Below are 20,265 nucleotides of genomic sequence, written 5' to 3' on the forward strand. Positions count from 1 at the left end.
AATAAAAAACTAAAACATATTTATTGCAATAACATTAATATTAAATTACTAAAAAAGAAACGGTTTCATAGGTAAAACAGGGTGATTCAGCATTTTTGTTTTATATTTTGTTCTTCATTGAGGCACAATAAATAGTTTAAATGAAATTTTAAAAGATGAAACTTACTTGCTAGCCTTAAATATTTGATCGTCAATATCAAGCTAGCAAGTTAAAACGCGTCGCTTTATCATAAGGTACTGCATTTTGCTGTCATATTTCACACTGGATGCGTAATATAACATATTTTACTTATTTTACCGAATAGTCATTAATAAAATAAATTTAAAATATCAATCACTAAATAAATTTGAATCATGAAGTATTAAAAAGTCAATAAAGACTAAGTTTCTTTTATTTAAAAAAAAAAAAACCCAGCCGCCCTGGTCTTTTCTCAAAAAGGCCGCATTTTCAGCAATCCTGAATTTTGTAGCTGCATTTTATGATAATTATTATTTTTTTAGCAAAATCTAATACATCAAAATGCTAACAAATAATGAATGCTTATAGAAAATTAATTGCCCTTAGTGGTTAAAATTAGAATATGAAATAATTTTCAAACAAGAATAAATTTCAGTTAAAAAATGCAGACAACTGCACACCGAAATTTTGAGTCATGACGTACTAGCATCAGTCCCTGATGCTTATGTGTCAAAAAGAAAACTCTAAATAATATTGTATTACTGTAACTAATGTTATTTAAAAATTACTCAACAAGTTATATTAAAAGACATGCAAATGATTGTCACTGGTTTCAAAGAAAAATAAAGTACCTTAGATTTTGAAGTTTGCTGTGGTTTCTTTTTAATGCTTGATAATGTTTCTTTAGAAGATTTGTTTTCTTTTTTAATAGTATCTTTTTTGTTATCATTTGCAAAAAGCATTTTGGAAATAGGCAATACTTTTGATTGCTGCTTTGGACTAACATTTTTTGATAAAAATGCTTTATCTAATTCTTTATTAGATTTTTTTGATAAAACATTTATTTTATCTTGAAGTTTCTTTTGTGTTGATTTCAGTTTTTTATCTGTGTCACTTTCACAGTTTGCAGCTTGACTCTTTTGGTGTTTTTCCACTGGTAAATTTTGATTCTTTTGAAGTCTTTCCATAGGTGAACTTTGATTCTTCAGGTATTTATCCAAAGGTGATCTTTGATTCTTTTGATGCATTTCCAAAGATGATTTTTGATTCTTTTGATGCATTTCTAGGGGTGATCTTTGACTTTTTGGGTGCTTTTCTAGAACCAAAATTTCATTTTCTTGGTGCTTTTCAGGGGTTTTGATGATATTGTCCACAATGGAGCTTCCACCAACTTTTTTATTATTATTAGATAAAATACTCTTGTTTGTAACATCCTAAATGTAATGAAAAATCAAAAATCAGTTTTTGGTCCTAAAAAGTACTTTCCATTTAAGCTTTTATAATCAAGGTGTGTTTTACAAAAATAAACTGAGTATTTTTAATTTTTGTTGTTAAATTATTATTTTATGAATGCTTTTCATATTATATTGAAAAACTGAGATGTTGACTTTTTTTCGAAACTTAAGATCGATTTTTATTTTCGCCGTTTCACTTTTGTATATAATCTTTAGTTTTTATGATAGCGCAGCATTTTCAAAAGTGTTTCTGATAGGCCTATTTTTAGCATTGTTTTATGAAAAAGTTTTTCCAGGAAATCTTATTCTTAGTATTGAAATTTTGGTTTCAGTGTTATTATGCTGCTGAAAAATTTTGTTATTTAGCCCCGAATATACAGCGGTTTTTTGCTAAATATTCAGTATTTGAACAAATCACATTTGTTGCCGGAAAACAAAGGAAAATAACTAGGATTTGCGATAAAAATTTACCAAAATACTGTATCAAAAAGTGATTATTTAAATGCGCAATTGGAAATTAGCGAGTCGTAATAACATCATAGTTAAATAACGGGATCATCAAAATCCCATGGAAAAGTATAGCAATAATCTAAGAAAAAAAATCAATTAATTTATACTGAATTCAGCACAAATAAAGTGTGTCAGATGCTCAATTTAAAATTCGCATGTCGTAATAAAATTATTGGAATTCTTTATACTATGTGGGAATGTATAACAATTACTGCCGAAATAATGGTTGAAAAATACATAAATAATTGCAAAAAATAAATAAAAAAAAGCTGAGATTTACGAAGAAATCGGCACAAATAAAGCGCGCCAAAAAGTGTTAATTTAAATGGGCGATATGAAACTCGCATGTCGTAGTAATAATAAAAATTCGGGATTTTCAAAATCACGTTGAGAAGTAGAAATAACTGCTTAAATAATCATTTAGATTTACGATAAAATCGGCTTAAAGAAAGCGCGTTAAACATAAATTTACTATAGAATCTGTAAAAATTTAGCACAACAAAACGTGCTGGCTCAAAAGTGCAATTAAAATTTTTGTTTATTTTCTATTGTGTTTAAAAGCCCTCATGGGACGTACTTCAGTAGTCAGAGGGCCGTAAGTTGAGCACCCCTACTGTAAATATCATATACACACATACATATATATATATTTCAACAGTTTAAAAAAGTTATAGAAAAATTATTTTAAAATGATTCTTACTTTTTCTGATTCTTTCCTTTTCAAATTTTTCCCACATTTAATTTTATTAGGAGTTTGCAAAACCTCTGTTGCATTCTCTGGAATTTGTTGATCTAAACATATAGAAATAAACAAAATTCCAGTAAATGTTATATAGAATACAATATGTTTACTTTAAATCCCTGTTTATAAATTTAACAAAATATAGTAGAATATAGTAGCTATTATATATTAGATATAGTAGTTATTATAGAACATATAATAAAATAAAAAGTTTTATGAATTTAACAAAAAAAAAAAAAATACTTAAAAACAATAGGAGTAAATTGCAATGGAGGAGAAATACATTTTTTCTTTTTTCAATTTGAAATATTACAATTTGAATTCAATTTTCAATTTCCTTATTCAATTTGAAATATAATAAGAATGTTGTACATAAATTATTGTTTAAAAAAAGGATTAAAGCTCAAGGATGTGGAGTTTAGGTCATTGGATTAATGCACCAGAAAAATGTTTCATGCTAAAAGTTGCTGAACAAATATGCTACACAATCAAGGGCACCTTGATCAAGTTTGTTATTCGAAATAAGATGAAAACAAATTAGAAATAAAATAGGTACAGTTGACTCTTTTTACTTCAAACATTGCAAATTCAAAAAGTTGAGTAATTCGAACTTATATTAATTCCCCTAGAATTTCCCACTGATACTAATTGTTAACTTTTAACTATAAAGCAAACATTTGCCCAATTTTTTGGTTGAATTGGAAATTTGATGTAGTGAAAACCAAAAATAATTTTTCTATCCTCTTAAATAGTTAACCATTATCATACACGAACCCCTTCTGAAGCCTTTAAAATGCTATCTAAGAAAAATTATAAACATTTTAAACTTAGGTTAAAAATAAATTATTTTATGCTATTGATGATCCTGAAAATTTTCTTAATAATGTAATCTGCCCAACTTATCACAAAATATTTAAAGCGAATCTATATGGAGATAATTGTGTGTTTATGAATTTTTAATTTATAATTAAATTCATTATAAACATACTAGTTGCAAGTCATTGAAATTTAAAAAGATTTTAAGGTAATTTTGCTTTTTGTGAAATAATGTATTTACTTTTATTCTACATTACAATACCCTTATTTTTAAACCAATATTTATATTTGAATTTTAGATAACTTCAAGTTTGGTTAATTCAAACCTTTTTTCCTTCTTCTTTGAGTTAAAAAGTCTATGTTATTAGCTAAAATAAGATTGAAATTTATTTAGAAAAAAAAAATGAATTTACTATATTGACAAATTATTCTATTATAACAAATTGGTATTATTTACGACTCATATATAACATAATGCAGTCTTTTGTCAACCAAAAATAGTTAGACATGTAATTTTTTTGCTTAAAAAAAAAAAAAAAAAAAAAAATCAGGTTACAAATGAAAACGCTATTCTCAAGCAATCATTTAATGTGTATAGTTTTGAATTTTTATTTTTATAGAATTACTGGTTTTCAAATGAAATATTATACAATTAAGCACATTAAGGTACAATGATAACTTGGAATAAATAATAAACCCACACAGATGAACATGATAAATCATCTTTAAAACAAATTGGAATATGCTTTTTGTTCAGAGACGTTGTTACAATCAAGAAAAGCAGCAATGATATACTAATTTTTAATACGAAATAGTAAAAAAATGGCAAAAGAAAAACAGAATAATATCTGCAAAACATCTGTACAGTTTAAAAGCAAAATTAGCACACCAAAATTATATTAATTTTAACATCAAGGTATAAATCTAAAATTTATAATTTTTTTTTCAATGACTTTAGAAGTAAAAGATTTTGACTTTAACACTGGTGTTTTTTTTTAAATGAAAAATAGGTTTACACTATATTTCCATAGTTGCACGTCATGTTTAAAAATAAATTGCTCATGAAACGATACCTAATAAAAAATAAAAAACAGACTAAAAAATATCAGTTGTAAAACAAAATGGACTCAAAGAACCGTGGCATAGCATCATAAATTAAAACTTTTAAACAAAAATATAAATAAATTAAAGTTTTAAGAGTACTTTTAATAGATTAATAATTTCTTACAATTGTTATATAAGGGCATATTATGCACATATCATTATTCTCAAAAAGGGCGTGGTTCTCAAAAGACCAACAATATACAAGGTTCTTTTTTTTCCATTAATATCATTCTAATTTTTGAACAAAAACAGTTCAACCCCCCCCCCCCAAAAATTTTTTTTTTATTTTATTACAGTAATAATTTGCACACCACTCATATCAGCCAATTGAAATATTTACTATTGTTCCATTTCTTAATTTTATTTTAATACAAAAAAATACAAAAACTATTGATTATTTTAAACAGAAATCTTGATTAACTATGATGAAATGAAAACAGTTGCAGAGAATAGTGTTCTTTTCTCCTTTTTCATTAAAATACGATATGATTATGTTAATTTTTAGGGTTCACACCCCCAATGGAAATTTAGTGGTCTTATACAACCACCTAAGTCTTCATTTAGTGGTTCGAAAAATTAATATGGTAAACAAACTTGAGAAAAATAACGAAAAATTTGGAAGAATTGAGTCTTGGAGCAGAATGACAAAAAAAGGAGGAAAAATTTGGAAGAGTTAGAAACACACTCTATAAATTGTTCATAAGATTTTTTCATTTTTTCCAAATTTTGTATGGAAATAAATAATATCAAGGAAAAAGAAACAGGTTTTTCATAATCATGTTGATCTTCTTAGCTTTAACTGCCTAAAGAGCACTCAACCAGACCACATTAATACATCAACAATTGTGCACTACTTAAATGGCAAGTTTTTGTTGGTTTCATCTATGGAAAAATCTGTCAGGTCAAAAACCTACAATATTAAATTCCTGTATTGGTAAAAACATTATTATTTTAATTTTAAATAGGAAATTGCTGATAATATTTCAATTCTAGTTTTTTAACAAAATTTTTAAGTGTTAAACTTGCTAAAAAGAAAATGTCCTGGAATTAAAAATAAGACAATGAAGAAAAATTTGAAAAAATATTGAAAAAATATGACAGCCAAAGCTGACGTCGTTAGGGGGTACCAGCTTCGGATGTCAAAAATGCAAAACTTTTTCTATCGAGAAAGCCAAGACAAAAATTGCTTTCTCTGTACCCCAAAAGTTTTGCCATAGTCCAGGAAAAGAATGTATAAAATACAAAAAAACAAAGTAGAATGCAATTTAAAATACATTTAAAATACAGAAGCATAAAAACATGACAAATACAGAAGGTAAGTAAGAAAGAAACTTACTTAAAATAACAAAAATCCTATAGTTAAAATTCACGTTCGACAGCAGTGAATTTTAACTATTGGATTTTTGTTATTTTAAGTAAGTTTCTTTCTTACTTTCCTTCTGTAATTGATTGTCATATTTCTTCAATTTTTTTCAAATTTTTCTTCATTGGCTCAATTAATTCTAGCTGCAAATACAACCTCATTGTTTCACAATTTACGTTGAAAGGCATGGTAAAAATATCTAATTCTGCTTGAATGGCACTGAAATCTTGAAGTCTGCATTCAAAATCAAAATGGAGTTTTTCGAAGTCATCTTCATAATTCTTAAGCTTTTCCATATTTACTGAAGGTATTGAATTTAACCTCGAGAAATAAAACAAGTCGTTCTTAGCTAGCTGCCCAGCAAACAGATTAGGCTTCTGTTTAAAGCCTTGAGATGGGTCCAGATACCATTGATGAAATGATTTTTCACTTGCATCTCAGCATTCAAGTTGTTCATATGACAAAGAAGATCTGTGAAAAATGCAAAGTCTGAAAACCATTCCGTATCTTCTAATATTTTGCACTCTGCTGAGGACTGTTTCTCATGGAAGAACGACACAATGTCGTCTTTCAGCTGCCAACACGCTCGAAAACATATCTTGCCCTAAGCCACCTTACTTTCGCGTAATACAGAACATCAGAGTACTCCGATTGCACGAACTGAAGAAAATTTCGAAATTGCCAGTGAGTAAGCCCACGAAATTGAATAGTATTACAAGCTTTACTACTGCATCAAGCACAGGTTTCATAATCAATGCAGATTTACACAGAGCATCTTGGTGTATAACACAATGTAGAAAACTAACGTTATTCCCGGAATAGTTCTGATTAAAGAGTTCAAGGAATCCAGATTTCTTTTTCTGTAATATTTTGTGCCCCATCAGTCGAAATATTACATATTTTTGTTATGGCCACATTCAAAGTTAAAAACCCTTCCTGAAACTGCCGAAAGTTTGCTAAGAATTGGCAATTGTTCTGCAGCAGATCGCGATGCGGGCGAATATTTTGTTGACTTCATTATAAATTTTTTTTTTAATAGTCTTTCTCTCAGGAAATTATTTCATCTTAAATAATTTTCCTTGATAAAAAAAAACTTTTTTCGATAGCTCGCTGAAAAATACGGTATTTAAAATTCCTTAAGAAGACGAGAACTCTCATTTAAAGCAAAACAAACAGTTTTTAATGCAAAAACTTCACTCAAATAAAGAGTGGTTACTATATATTATTTAAAGCAAAAACTAAATTTACTAGCAAACAGCATAACAAAAGGTAACTACTCAGATGATGGTAGCTATTTATTTTCCAGCAATTTTAATAATTAGGATGCAACACATTTCACTGTACCAGCAACAATGAAAAAGTAAGACAGAAAAAAGTTGGTTGTTAAATGCTACTTAATGGTTATATAATGGTTATAATGAAATCAGTCACCGTTAGAAAGATTATATGATTCAACATACCCTTAGAGCGACAAGATGGACAAATCCATTCTTTTTCCTGTTTTTCTAATTGAACGCCTTGTTGCTTAGTAACACCAACACAGGTTCCATGAAACCAGTCTTCACATGTATCACACTGAATCATAAACCTAGGTTAAATTCAATATAAATTTTTAAAAAAAAAACTAAGCTCATGTAAATCATCCACTCCATAGTAAATAAAAAAAAACAGAGTATACAATATAAAAATATTGAAAACAGTAACGTGTAAATCACACAAATTACTGTAAGCTATTACAAAAGTAGTATGCAGAACAAAAAAAAAATATTATAAACTGCAGAGTTGAAAAAAAAGAAAAAAAAACAAGCTTAATGACAGTCAATTAGCTTTTGATTATAAAATTATTCATATTTTTTAAAACGCTCGCCAGATATCTTAAGAAATGTTGGAAACATTTTCTATGTTGTAGCAATTATCCATCTTAAAAACCATTTTTTACCTTATAAAAATAAACAAAACCTTCAAAAATATTAAATTTTCCAAAATATACTGTTTTCTACCCCCAAATGTGGATTTGGTGCCACATTACATGTTAAGTTTAAGTATTTCTCCCACTAAAAGTTTAGTCAGCAATAAGTTTAAAAGTTTTTTACCTTTAAACAACACTATGTTTCTTCTGAGAGAAATGTCTTTATTACTTTCCGAGAGAAATTTATTTATTCCAGGAAGGTATAATGTACTCAGGGGTGACTGATTGTGACACAAAGTGAAAAACCCTGAAAGTAGCAAACTCGAACAAACAATTGAACAGCGTGAAAAAACTCTATAACAAGGACATTAATTTATATACTATTCACATTTAATATAATTCTTTGAACTAAGATTTATAATTAAATTACCTACCAATGAGGAATATCTCGCCTTTATAGTAACTGATTTAGGGAAAAACTTAGTTCCTAAACGAATCGCGATATTGGATTTTAAAATCGCGTGAATATGAATTGCGATATTTGATTTTAAGAATGATAAAGTACAAATTGCCATATTGGGTCTTAAAATCGTGTAAATACGATTATGTAAATTGGATTCTTGAATCGCGTGACTACGAATTACGATATTGATTTCTAAAACTTGCAAAAAACAATAGAGGAATTAAATATTTAAATCACGTGAATATGAATCGCGATGTATGATTTTTAAATCGTGTGAATACAATTCACAATGAGTAAGACTTCGACTTAGAGGTTAGGCAGCTCCAAGAGCAGGTCACATCAACCAGAGGTCTATTGTAACCAAACCCTAAATCATGATTAGTAAGAAAGTCCTATAGCTGAAATAAAATTCAGCTAACACCTTACAGGAGCATCTTGCAGTTCCCAGGTTTTAATGCAATCTTTGAGCAGAATAGACCTCACAATCACAAAGTATATGTCGTGATGTCTCTTCTTCAAGATTACAACCTCGACAAAGAGAATTAGATTCAATTCCCATTAAGTATAGGTGTCTCCTGAGGATGCAGTGTCCAGTAAAAAGAGTAATGATCTTCCTCAAACTGTTTCTATTAAGCTTTAAAAGCTCTTTTTGACATACACTAGGACAGTCATGATTCAGCTCCTAGGCTTGTCTCTGACCGTCAGCGACGCACCATTGCTCATGGGCAATTTGCCATAGAGCTTGAATATAGATGCCCTAAAAGATATGAGAGAAATTCTCAATGCAGGTTCAGGGTCCCAGAAAATTGCACTAGAGCCAACCTGTGCTGCTTCATTAGCTAGCTCATTTCCAAGAATACCCATATGTCCACAGTGTTTTCTACTCAGAAAAAAAAATGGGTGAGAATTTCTCACCCTTTCTCAAAAACAGGGTGAGATTTCAAAAAGTTAAGTGAGATTTCAAAAATTATTTAAAAAAAAAAACGCAAAGAGACTTGAAAAAAAAAATAATATCTTTAATTATGATGCATTTTTAACATCTTCTCATTTTTAAAGCATTGAATATTATTGCTGCATCATCGTATGGAAAATGTTCTACATCTACTTTTTCATCAGCTATTCTCATTAGGTTGCTCAAATGCGTGTTTGTTTCGTTTTGATCGTTTCTACCCACATTTGTTTCATTTTCATTTGTCCGTTTTGGAGTAGAAGATATTGGCTTTACAAGGTATTTGTCCATCTTACATTAACGAGCAAAAAATTTTAATGTCTTACATGAAGAAACCTTACCTACGGTAAACATGTGGTTGCAGAGAAATGCGTTCTGAAAGAGGTTCCGTGGTTCGGAAGGACGGTGTTCTGTTGTTCTTAAAGGTTCTGAACAATACTGGTAAATAGGGAAGCTGGATAATGGGACAGATGTTGAAAATAATAAAAGATCCAGGAAGAAAAGTGAAACGGATTTTATTCTAAATGGCGCAAAAGAGAAATTTTTTTCAAAATGCGAGAAAATCGCGAATTTTGAAATTTTTTTATAGAATGCGCGAATTTCTCGCGGTAATCATTTTTTAATGCGAGAATATAAAAAAATATGCGAGATTCTCGCGCTGTAGTGAAAACACTGTGTCCAGGTAGCCAATGCAGGTATACCCTGTTATGAGTAGATAGGTTACAAAGGGCCGAAAAGCACACTCCCACACTAGCTAAGAGGTGAATTTACACTTTGACAGAGATAGGAGAGCAGCCTGACTGTCGGAACAGATGCGGATAGTCATATTTTGATATCCCCTGTCTAAGCATATCTTACAGCACAAGATAATGGCATAGAGGTCAACCTGAAAAACAGTGGCATAGCTTCCCAAGGGAAAGTGAAGTTTGAAACCATCATTGGAGCAATAAATTCCTGCTCCTGATTTGAGATCAAGCCTTGAACCATCAGTGTACCATATTAGATATTTGCCTTTAAGCCATCGAGGAGAATTAATCATTCATCCCTAGTAGGAAAATGGCTTGAAAGGCTTGTAAAAAGCATATCTTAGTGACTTATAACCACTAGGCATAATGAAAGAGGGTATATCCATCACTTGTGAAACAAGATAACTCCATGACAAGTGTTTGGAATACTCTTTCCATAGACCAAGGTACATAAGACGCTTAATGCCTGTCTGAGCTTCAACTTCAATACATAAGTTCAATGGAAGAAGCCCAAGTAAGCTCTCAAGAGCAGCTGTAGGAGTGATACTAAGACAGCCTGACAGGGCTACACAGACCATTCTTTGTAGTCTATTAAGATTAAGCGGAGCTCAATATAGTCCTAGTCCACCAGACAATTGCGCCATATGTGATGATAGGACTAATAATCATTGAGTATATCCAGTAGACTATTTTGGGGGATAATCCCCAGGTTCTACAAATAGTATTTCCGCGAAACCAGAAAATCTCCCAGACCCTGCTGATACAGTATTCTAGATTATAACCCCAATTAAGTTTGGAGTCAAAATAATACCCAAGAAACTTGACTTTCCCCGCGAGTTATAATTTATAGTCTAGGTAGAATACATTACCTAGTTCAAGATGCCTTTTATTCACAATGAGTTACTTTTAAATCAGGTAAATACGAAAATCGATGTTTGATAACGAGAACATGAATCGCAAATTAGCCGATTCCGGTACTGTTTCAAATATTAAAAACAATGTATGAAAAATCAAAATTGCTGAAGAGTCACGTTATAAAAACGTCTCATAAACGCAATTTAGAGAAGGTTTCAAAATTTAAACTTTACAACTTAATTCTTACTTTAAAATTTAGATTGCGGTGAAAATAATTTCGGATTGCAAGTTTTGATTCGCTGATGAATACATAGACTTGAGATAAGCGGGATTTTGCGAGAAAAATCACACAACTTTCTTCTAATTTCTACACTTCGATTCCTCCAAGTGATACAAAAACCCTGGAATTCTGGTGTACACCTGGAATACATTCACCCCTGTGTACTAAAGAAAAATCAGAAAAAACCAATAGAAATAGAAAAATTAAAAAAGTGGATAGAAAGGTAGAAACCTAAAATGACTCCCAGAAAATTCATTGAAACTTGTCCAATTTGTCTAAATTTTGTTTTAAAACTCATTGTAATTTATTTTTATGCTCACAACTGGAACCAACAGACAAATGGCAATATATAAAACTTATGTTTTACAGTTTACAAAAAAATCATGTTTTTAAAACATAAAAAAAAGCATTTTTAGAATAACAAAAATAGAATGCTACGATCATTAGCAAAAACAAGTATATTATCCCATTCTTGCTTGGTTCTTGTGTAAGTAAATAAGAAAGGGCAATTTTTTTATAAATCTTAAAAATTTAATTTTTTAGCACATTTTTATTTATTTCTGAAGTTTAACACTATGGGAATTCCTTCCACTAAATTAGATTGCTAATAAAGTTAATAAATATGATATAAGTTAAAATAAAGTTAATAAATATCTAATAACTTATCTTTTTCAAATTTTGCACATTTCTAGAAAGAATTTACTAGTGAATTGAATGACGGATTTAATTTTTTTGCTTCATAACTTACTTCACAAAGCAATATATGGTCTAGATTTTATTTAAAAAAAGCCCACTTAATTGTATATAATTCTGCTACTAATTCCAATTTGATTTTTTTTCACACAATAACAAGTTATATTTAACAAAAACAAAAAATATTTAAATTTTCAATTTCACATAAAATTACAACGATGCTGTGAGGTAACTTTTGTCTTAAAGTTACATTTCACAGTTGGTAAAAAATCATGATATTTTTCATTGAAATCAGCTTTTAAATTTTTCTTTTTACACTCATCCATCAAGGTTCTAATAAAATAATAAAGTTTAACTTTATTTATAAGCAAAAAATCTAAAATTTTTAATATTCCTAATTAAAACGTTTAAAATTATCACAAGATCACCACTCTGAATAAATTAAATTTATTAAAGCTTAACCATGAAGGCTAAATACTCAGAAAAAAAAATCTCGACTTTTTCCAGACTAATTTCAACAAATTCTCCTCATTTTTGTAGCAGAGAGTATAAATTATATTATCTCTTCAGATATATCGATTCTTGTGCATAAAATACATTACCAAACATTACTAGACTTGACACTTATATTAGTTAGTAAAATATTCTTTTAAAAAATTCAAATCCTTACTATTTGATTAATTCCCGCTTTTTCATAATTGATAAAATTTCCTAATTTTTCCCTGTTCTGTGACCACCTTGTCTACACCCTCCTGAATAAGTTAAAACAGAAACCCAATTTGTCTGCTGGACATCAAATTAAGAATAAATTAATGTCAAACAAAACATTAAAAAAAAAAACAATTATTTTTAACTTTTTCGGCAAGTCTTTTTTATAATATTGATGCACTAATACAAACAAGTACTTGTAATTTAAAAAGAAAAAAAAAATACAACTAAATGTGTACAATTGAAAGGTATTGAGTAAATAGCAAATTATTTTGCATACAGCTGATGGAAAATTATATTTTAAAAGTTTCACATTATCATATAATACTTATATTCTTGTAACCAGTTATTAGTTTATATTGTTGACAAAACAAGTCCTTCTTCCTTTGTTATATGCATAACAACATTTAAGTACTTATATTTAAATAAACATAAAACTAAACAGATAATTGAAATCAATTCATTAAATAAAAAATTTAAATACAGCTGATGGAAATTTTCAAATTTTTAAGTTTCTCATCACATTTAGCCTTGATTTTATTATTTATTAGTCTAAATAGAGCATTAAATTTACCAACACCCTCTTTCTCATTATTACTATAGATAAAATCTGCTATATCAATGAAACCAGAAATCAAAACTTTAAGAATGTACTTATAAATTACTCTGTATAAAAAATATTTTCAACTTAAATGAATTTTTTAAAAAGAGAATGAATTTTTTATATCATGTCAACCCTCTTACTTAGTATAAAAATTCCAGTCACTCTGACCATTTCTCTTTACCCTTATGCTACAGCATAACTTGAAAAATGTGCAAGTACATATTGATGCATGAGAAACAAGCACTGCTTGTCAAGAAGCCATGGTTTCCCATAAATTAAAGGTGTGAAACTACTAACTGTTGTGTGTTTAAGTAATTGTATGTTTGGATGATTTTAGTTTATGCCTACCAGTATCTTGGAGTGTTTCTCAAATTGCATTTACTTACAGCAAATGCTATTCTACTATGAAACCCTGATTTTTTTTCTGGCGGCCTCTATAACAAACAGACATTCTACATTTTTCTTCCTTCACTAAAATCTTACTAACTATGAGTATTAGATTTTATTTAAAACACTCTTTTTTGTACCCTTATCATTAAGATTGATCCAATCATTATCATTTTTAAAAACAAGTGTCTAATTCAGCATTTTTCACCTGGTATTATTCTTATTGCATTTGATAAGAATATTGAACAGAATAACTTAAAACTATTTTATATTTTACCTCCTCTAGAAAGTACTAAAAATTAAAAGTAAAATCGACATGACACAAATTCACTTCAGTATTTTTTGGTTGACTGTCAATTTGTATTAAGTTTTGAGCAAAATGAAGTATTCTATCACAAAATGTATCAAAACGTAACTCTTTTCTTCCAAACTGCACAGTTTTATTATTACTTGGAAATTAAAGCTGAATATAATGAACACCATGTAACCACCCTTAAATTAAGAATCAACCCTGGTTCATTTTGTACGTATATTTAAAACTCTGAAACAGTAAATTATAAAGTAAAAATACACCAAAACTATTTGATCCTCTGTAGAGGGGACGGCTTTTCCACTTTGGTAGCCCAATGATCTGAGTGTGATGTTAAGCATTTTATAGCAGAACAGTTTAATGTGGACTGATATTCACAGCCAGTGATACTAGACTCGAGTGTTCTGCTGGGAACCATGTCTTTACAATCGTTCCATTATGGCACAAACAGTCAATAATAATTATGTAGAGTCTAGTTAAGTTATGGTAGATGAAAAGAAATAAAATGACACTGAAATTCTCTCTGAAACTAAATTTCAAAACAACACAGTTTCTGACTAAGAAATTAAACCAAGGCGTAAATCCAGAAGTCTTGTCAAAAATAGAAAATGAAAAAAGGTATGATGATTACATTTGTTGATTGTTGACTGCTCACTACTGCTATTGCTATTGTTATCTATGATGATTACATACAAAGCAGATGATTTGCTCACAACAAAAAATTATTTAATATATATAAAGAATGAATAATACTTAGTACTAGGACTGGGCTTTATTAGAAATTATATATCGTGATGCATCGCGATATAGCGATGTATCGCGATATAGTATTTTTGAATTTCATTTACTTGTAAGTCACAGAAAGTCAGATTTCTATCAAAACTTCATAATCAGATTGATTTAAATCGATTTATAAATTTGAAGATATATATGTTTTGCTTAAGAAAGATATTAAATAAATTTACTACAATGTACAAATCTGACTTAAAATATTTATTGAAATGTTTGTTTAGAAATTCATAAAACTCGTAAAACAAAGTGTTAAAAACTTTTTTTAAAGCGTTTTTTACAAATTAATATTTTCTTGTACTATTATGCATAAATAATTACATAATTATTAAGTTCGATCGTAATGTTCAATTTCTAAATGAAACGTTAAAAATTATTTGTATGTTTAAAACAAAGTGCTAAATAAATTTTAGAAAAAAAAAACGCTTTTAAAACACTATTTTTTATTATTATCATTTCAGTTATTATAGTTCTATTATAGCTCATTTACGTCACACTAGAGCTGCACAATGGGCTATTGGCGACGGTCTGGGAAACATCCCTGAGGATGATCCGAAGACATGCCATCACAATTTTGATCCTCTGCAGATGGGATGGCACCCCCGCTTCAGTAGCTCGACGACTTGCACGTGAAGTCGAGCACTTTACGGTAGAACAGTTTAACGAGGACCAATACCGCACACCCTCGGTCCCTACGCAGACTGATCCAAGTGGTCACTCAACCCGCACACTGACCGCAGCCAGTGATGCTTGACTTCGGTGATCTGCAGGGAACCGTGTCTTAATGGTCAGTCCACTGTGGGACCTTATCATTTCAGATAAATAATTAAATTAAATAATGACCGAATTATGAACGAAAAACAAAGTAAGATTTAATTTCTTAAAAATAAAAAAATTGTGATATTTGATAATATATTTAGCTAATTAATAAATAATATTTAAAGAATATTTTTTTAAAAAAAATTATTATACTCTCTAATAAAACGAAGTGCTAAATGATTTAAAAAAATGAGTAAAATATGCAAGCCTTTCAAATTTTTCTGTATAAACAAAGTTGATTGACTTATGTCCAAATCCAAATGACAAAAATTTTGTTTTAACTTTATTTCTAAAAATAAAAACAACAAGATTTATAAATTTAAAATCAGTAATAAAAACTCATTAAATTATTAGAAGTTTCATCCAAAAAGTTTTTAATAAATTTAAAGAAAGTAAAAAAATAACCTAATAAATTCAATTCTTTATGTGCGCCTAAATTAGATTGCCGATAATTTTGACATTTAAAACTAAAAAGTTTTTTTAAAAAAAAACTTATTTAATTAATGAAGAAACTCTTCTTTATATATTTTTTTCAATAATAGATTGCCTTCAGAACAAGGTAACATCGGCGATCACGAAGTTAATCCCACTGAAAATAATCTACAAGAAAAGTTGCGACAAAGATAAAAAAAAAAGCTAAGAGGTGCGAAAAGGAACATGCAATATAACGATATGTGTTCCCAAAACTCTGATTCTACAGCTCACCAATCAAGGCCATTTCAACATAACGAACATCGTCTTCCACAGCGCGAGTCGACATCGGAACGTAAGAGAAGAGTCTTATATCGCTATATCGTTCTCATATCCTTGCGTGTCTTATATCGCTTTACGCTCGTTGTCTTTACTCGACGGCTTAAATCAGATTTCTGATGCATCGCATTGAATGAAAGTCGCTGTATCGTCTTGCCGATATATGCGTTAAATCGATATGCCTCGATACATCGATTTATAGCCCAGTCCTACTTAGTACACAAAATATTGTGTTATTGCTGTGACACATGGCACTGCATGAAACTTACTAGGTTACTTATTTGTACCGTTAATTATCACTTATTAATCAAATTAAAATTCCTTTATTAATATTTTTGAAAGATATTCAAAAACAATGCTACTTATAATTGAAGGTTCAACTGTGTAACTACATGAATTTAAAATATCCAAATTCAATATTGCAAATACCTATTATTATGAGGCTTTCTGCATATGCACCATAGTTTGTCTGGATCGTCTTCTTCCTCATCTGGTTCATTCTCATTTACATCAATCTCAGAGATATGCTTGTTATTCTTTTCTGATTTTTCTTTTTTTGGCTTTTGAGCTATCAAAATAAAATTAAAAGGAAGAAAATTATATTCAGTTGAAGAAACTTTTTTCTTTCAATACTACAATTAGAGTTGGTTTATGCTGGCAAACACCAAAAAACTTGTTTACACTGTTCAAAGTTAGTTAACATTGAAAACTGTTAAAAATCTAGAGAGAGCTGAGAAAATAATTTTGTTAAAAATACAAATTATTTTTAAAAATGCAGACTTACTTTTATTTTGATAAAATTTTCAAACATGGAATTAGTTAAAAGCTAATTATGGAAGGTCAATTAATAAAATTTTTAAAAAAATATATTTTACAATAAATACAAATAATGAAATAGTAATAGGTCAAAATATTCCTAATAAACAGTATAAGTTAGCAAACAAAAATGTTCAGTAGACAGTTGAAGTAGCATTTAAAAATATTTTTTCCCTCTTCTTTTTATGTTTCCTTATTTAATTTCTTTTATTTGCTTAAAAAACTACTCTGATGCAATCATCCTTCTTAAAAAAATAACAAAAATTAAAAAACTTAGAAGTTGCAATTTCATATTGTATGAAGAAAAGGTAAAACTATGCTTTTAATTCACTACTTTTGCTTAGTTAACCTCAATTTAAATCATATCAGTTATATAAACTAGTCTTTCACAACAGCATATTTTTTATTAAGTACATATATGATTTGTTTGCATTTATCTTACAATACCTACAACATTGTTATTTTTTACAAAGCAAACATGATAATGAAATTTTTAAAAGAATTTTTTAATCTGCTCAAATTAAAACTGAACGAAAAATGCACGTGTACTGATTTTTTCTCAATTGGGATAAAACAATTTTATTTCACAATTATCCTTCGGAAATAATAAATATATACATATTGAATGTTTCACATCTCACAATTTGTTATGGTGCATTAATATTTAACATCAACATTAGTATCTTCCTTTCAAAAAATAATTTATTTTTATACAATAGAACTGCTTTTAAAACAATGCTAAGATTTTTCCTATTTTCAAATTAATAAGCATCGATCAATTCATTAGAAAATTCTGCAATGTGAAAAGAAACTACCAGTATAAATTCTTGACTTTTTATTTTTGTAACTTCCTGAAATCTAAAATATACCACATGTTTCAGAAACACTGACTATGAAAATGAAGAAAGTGGGATGAAAAATAAGAGCCAGGTAACATTAGGCGCCAGAAAAAAAATTTCAGCAGATAATTTAAAAGATTAAATCTATGGGTCCTGCGAGTTTTGTAAATAAGGATGTACATAGTAAGCTTAAAGATGAAACTTCTAAAGATCCAGAACTTCATAAAGTTAAACAACAGACTGAAGAAAGATGGACAAAGGAATTGGAAGTACCTGTCTATTCAGTCATACAAAGATGATTTAAATAACATTGATTGAAAATCATGAAAGAAAAAAAATTGTCATACCAATGAAAGTCAATGAAAGACATGTTTTAACTAATTCGAGAAGAATATCAGTGAAAATAAAAAAGTAAAAGAGCAAAAAAAATTTCTTTTTGCTGAACATGAATATAAAAACTCAAAGAAAAATTAAGAAATGTGAAACATGTTAAAAATTCCAATATAGAAAAAAAGGCAGAACCTTTAATCTAAAGAGAAGATAACTTACCAAATTAGGCAAATTTCTGAAGTCTTAGCCAAAGGCAAATCTTAATAATTTTTTATGATAAATTTTTCCCCATAGAAAACTTAAAATAAAAATACAAATATACTATAAATAGAATTATTTTATAAAATAGAAAATTAAATCAAGAGTGTTAAGTGACGCCAGAGGGAAAATAGTAGTAGTAGTAGATGTTTGTAACTGCAGCGATGAACCATCGCCACATCTCTCAATAAAATTGTTTTGTTTTGAAGAAAGAAGAAAGCTATTGTAAGTGCATGAAGTACCTACTTTCCATGCAAAAACATTGATTGATCGACCCTTGCTGGTCCATGTAATTCTTTCATACAAATTAAATATTAAGTTTATTGTTACAGTCCTCTTTTCGTAATTTAGAATATTTCAAAACACTGACTCGATTCAGAAGTAATCGAAACGCACAAAGAGTCATTTTAGAGTTAGAGAGAGTAAATAAGCAATGAATGGAAGAGAGGTTGAAAAACATAGATATTTTATCATCTTTGAGGTAAAGTAAAGCATTAATATAAGGATAAACTTGAAGCAACATTCAATGTTTTTTTTAGATTCCAACTATCTTTTAAATAAATAGATTTCATCTTAAATAAAACGCTTCTTTCTTTAAGCTAATTTATAATTAATAAAATAATTTTTACCGTTTCACCTATTTTTATTGCTGCAATTGTAATCATTCAGAAAAAAGACCCAGAGTATAAGATAAATTATTTAAATCATTTAATTTTACTTTACTCCATTTTATTAATGTTTATAATGTGTGCAGAGATTTTTCATTGAAACTTGGGTGGGGGACATTGTCAGCAGAGTGTAGGAGATTATACTTTATCTATCATTAAAGAGTGGTAATCTATAAAGATAAAACCAAAGGCAAATTTTTTTTATTTCAGCATTTCAATTTTGAAATTTTAACTAAAAACAATATTTACTAGAAAAATAGTTGGATGATAATATGCCTCTTACAGCCATTCAATCTAGTTTATTGTTACAAACTGTAGAATTTTGTATCTTGCTATGGCGTGATATGGCAATGAAAGTGTTTTACGGTTTACGGTTTGTTTCCTGCTTACATAATCTCTCCTGCTGCTTACATTATCTAGATTTAGTACAATTCTTGTTGGTTATGAAATGTAGCTAACGGAAATTACGGTAATCAAATAAAAAAATACAGGATTTGCTCAGAAAAAATTCTTTTGACGTAATTTTCAAGAACAAGAGAAATATATATTTCCTTTTCAGTAGAAAAAACGGTTCACCAAGACAAAATTTGCTTTGCCAAATTTACGATTTTATCAAATTTGGGGAAATGATGAAAGGTTAGCGCTAGCCCTGAGTTTGATTGCAATTAGTTCCACTGTCATGATTTAATTTTCTACCTAACAAAAAGCATTGCAATAAATTGTCAAAAAATGCTAGTATGAACCTTAGTTATGCTACTAAACTAAACCCAGCGGCGCGACAGCCCTTGAGGGCCAAGGCCTACTGTGTCCATCTCAGTTTTCTTGACCTTGGGCTCTGGGGTCCAGGAACAGATGTTCCAGTCAGGTGGTCAGCCGAATGCGGAACCCCCAGTGTTTAGTTCCCAGACATGCTTGGTACTCATTTATTGACCCACTGAAGGGATGAAAGGCTGAGTCAGCCTTGCCCGGCCCGAGGATCGAAGTTATGCTACTAGTATTTTTTAACACTGCTACAATTTCATGGTAAGGTCAACCAGATGACCAAAATTTTAAACTTAATATATTTAAGTTAATAAGATGTCAATTTCAAAGTAAAAACTGAAGATTTAGAAAGAATTAATTTCAACTTCTTAATATATATATC

The 20,265-nt window shown here is 29.0% G+C and overlaps 1 protein-coding gene across 6 annotated transcripts in view; it reads right to left on the reverse strand.

Moving 5' to 3' along the window:
- pps (protein partner of snf) overlaps positions 1 to 20,265 on the reverse strand; it is a 153,774-nt gene that overhangs the window by 80,096 nt on the left and 53,413 nt on the right. For all 6 annotated transcript variants that reach the window (XM_043049286.3, XM_043049290.3, XM_043049287.3 and 3 more), the window contains 4 exons: positions 16,640 to 16,778; positions 7,409 to 7,536; positions 2,624 to 2,715; positions 811 to 1,392 (listed from right to left, as the gene is read on the reverse strand). In XM_043049286.3, the coding sequence (XP_042905220.1) occupies positions 811 to 1,392; positions 2,624 to 2,715; positions 7,409 to 7,536; positions 16,640 to 16,778 (941 nt within the window). The remainder of the gene's footprint in view (positions 1 to 810; positions 1,393 to 2,623; positions 2,716 to 7,408; positions 7,537 to 16,639; positions 16,779 to 20,265) is intronic.

This window comes from Parasteatoda tepidariorum, chromosome 11, assembly GCF_982258835.1.
Source record: "Parasteatoda tepidariorum strain Cologne lab strain chromosome 11, Ptep-v5.0, whole genome shotgun sequence".
NCBI lineage: Eukaryota > Metazoa > Arthropoda > Arachnida > Araneae > Theridiidae > Parasteatoda > Parasteatoda tepidariorum.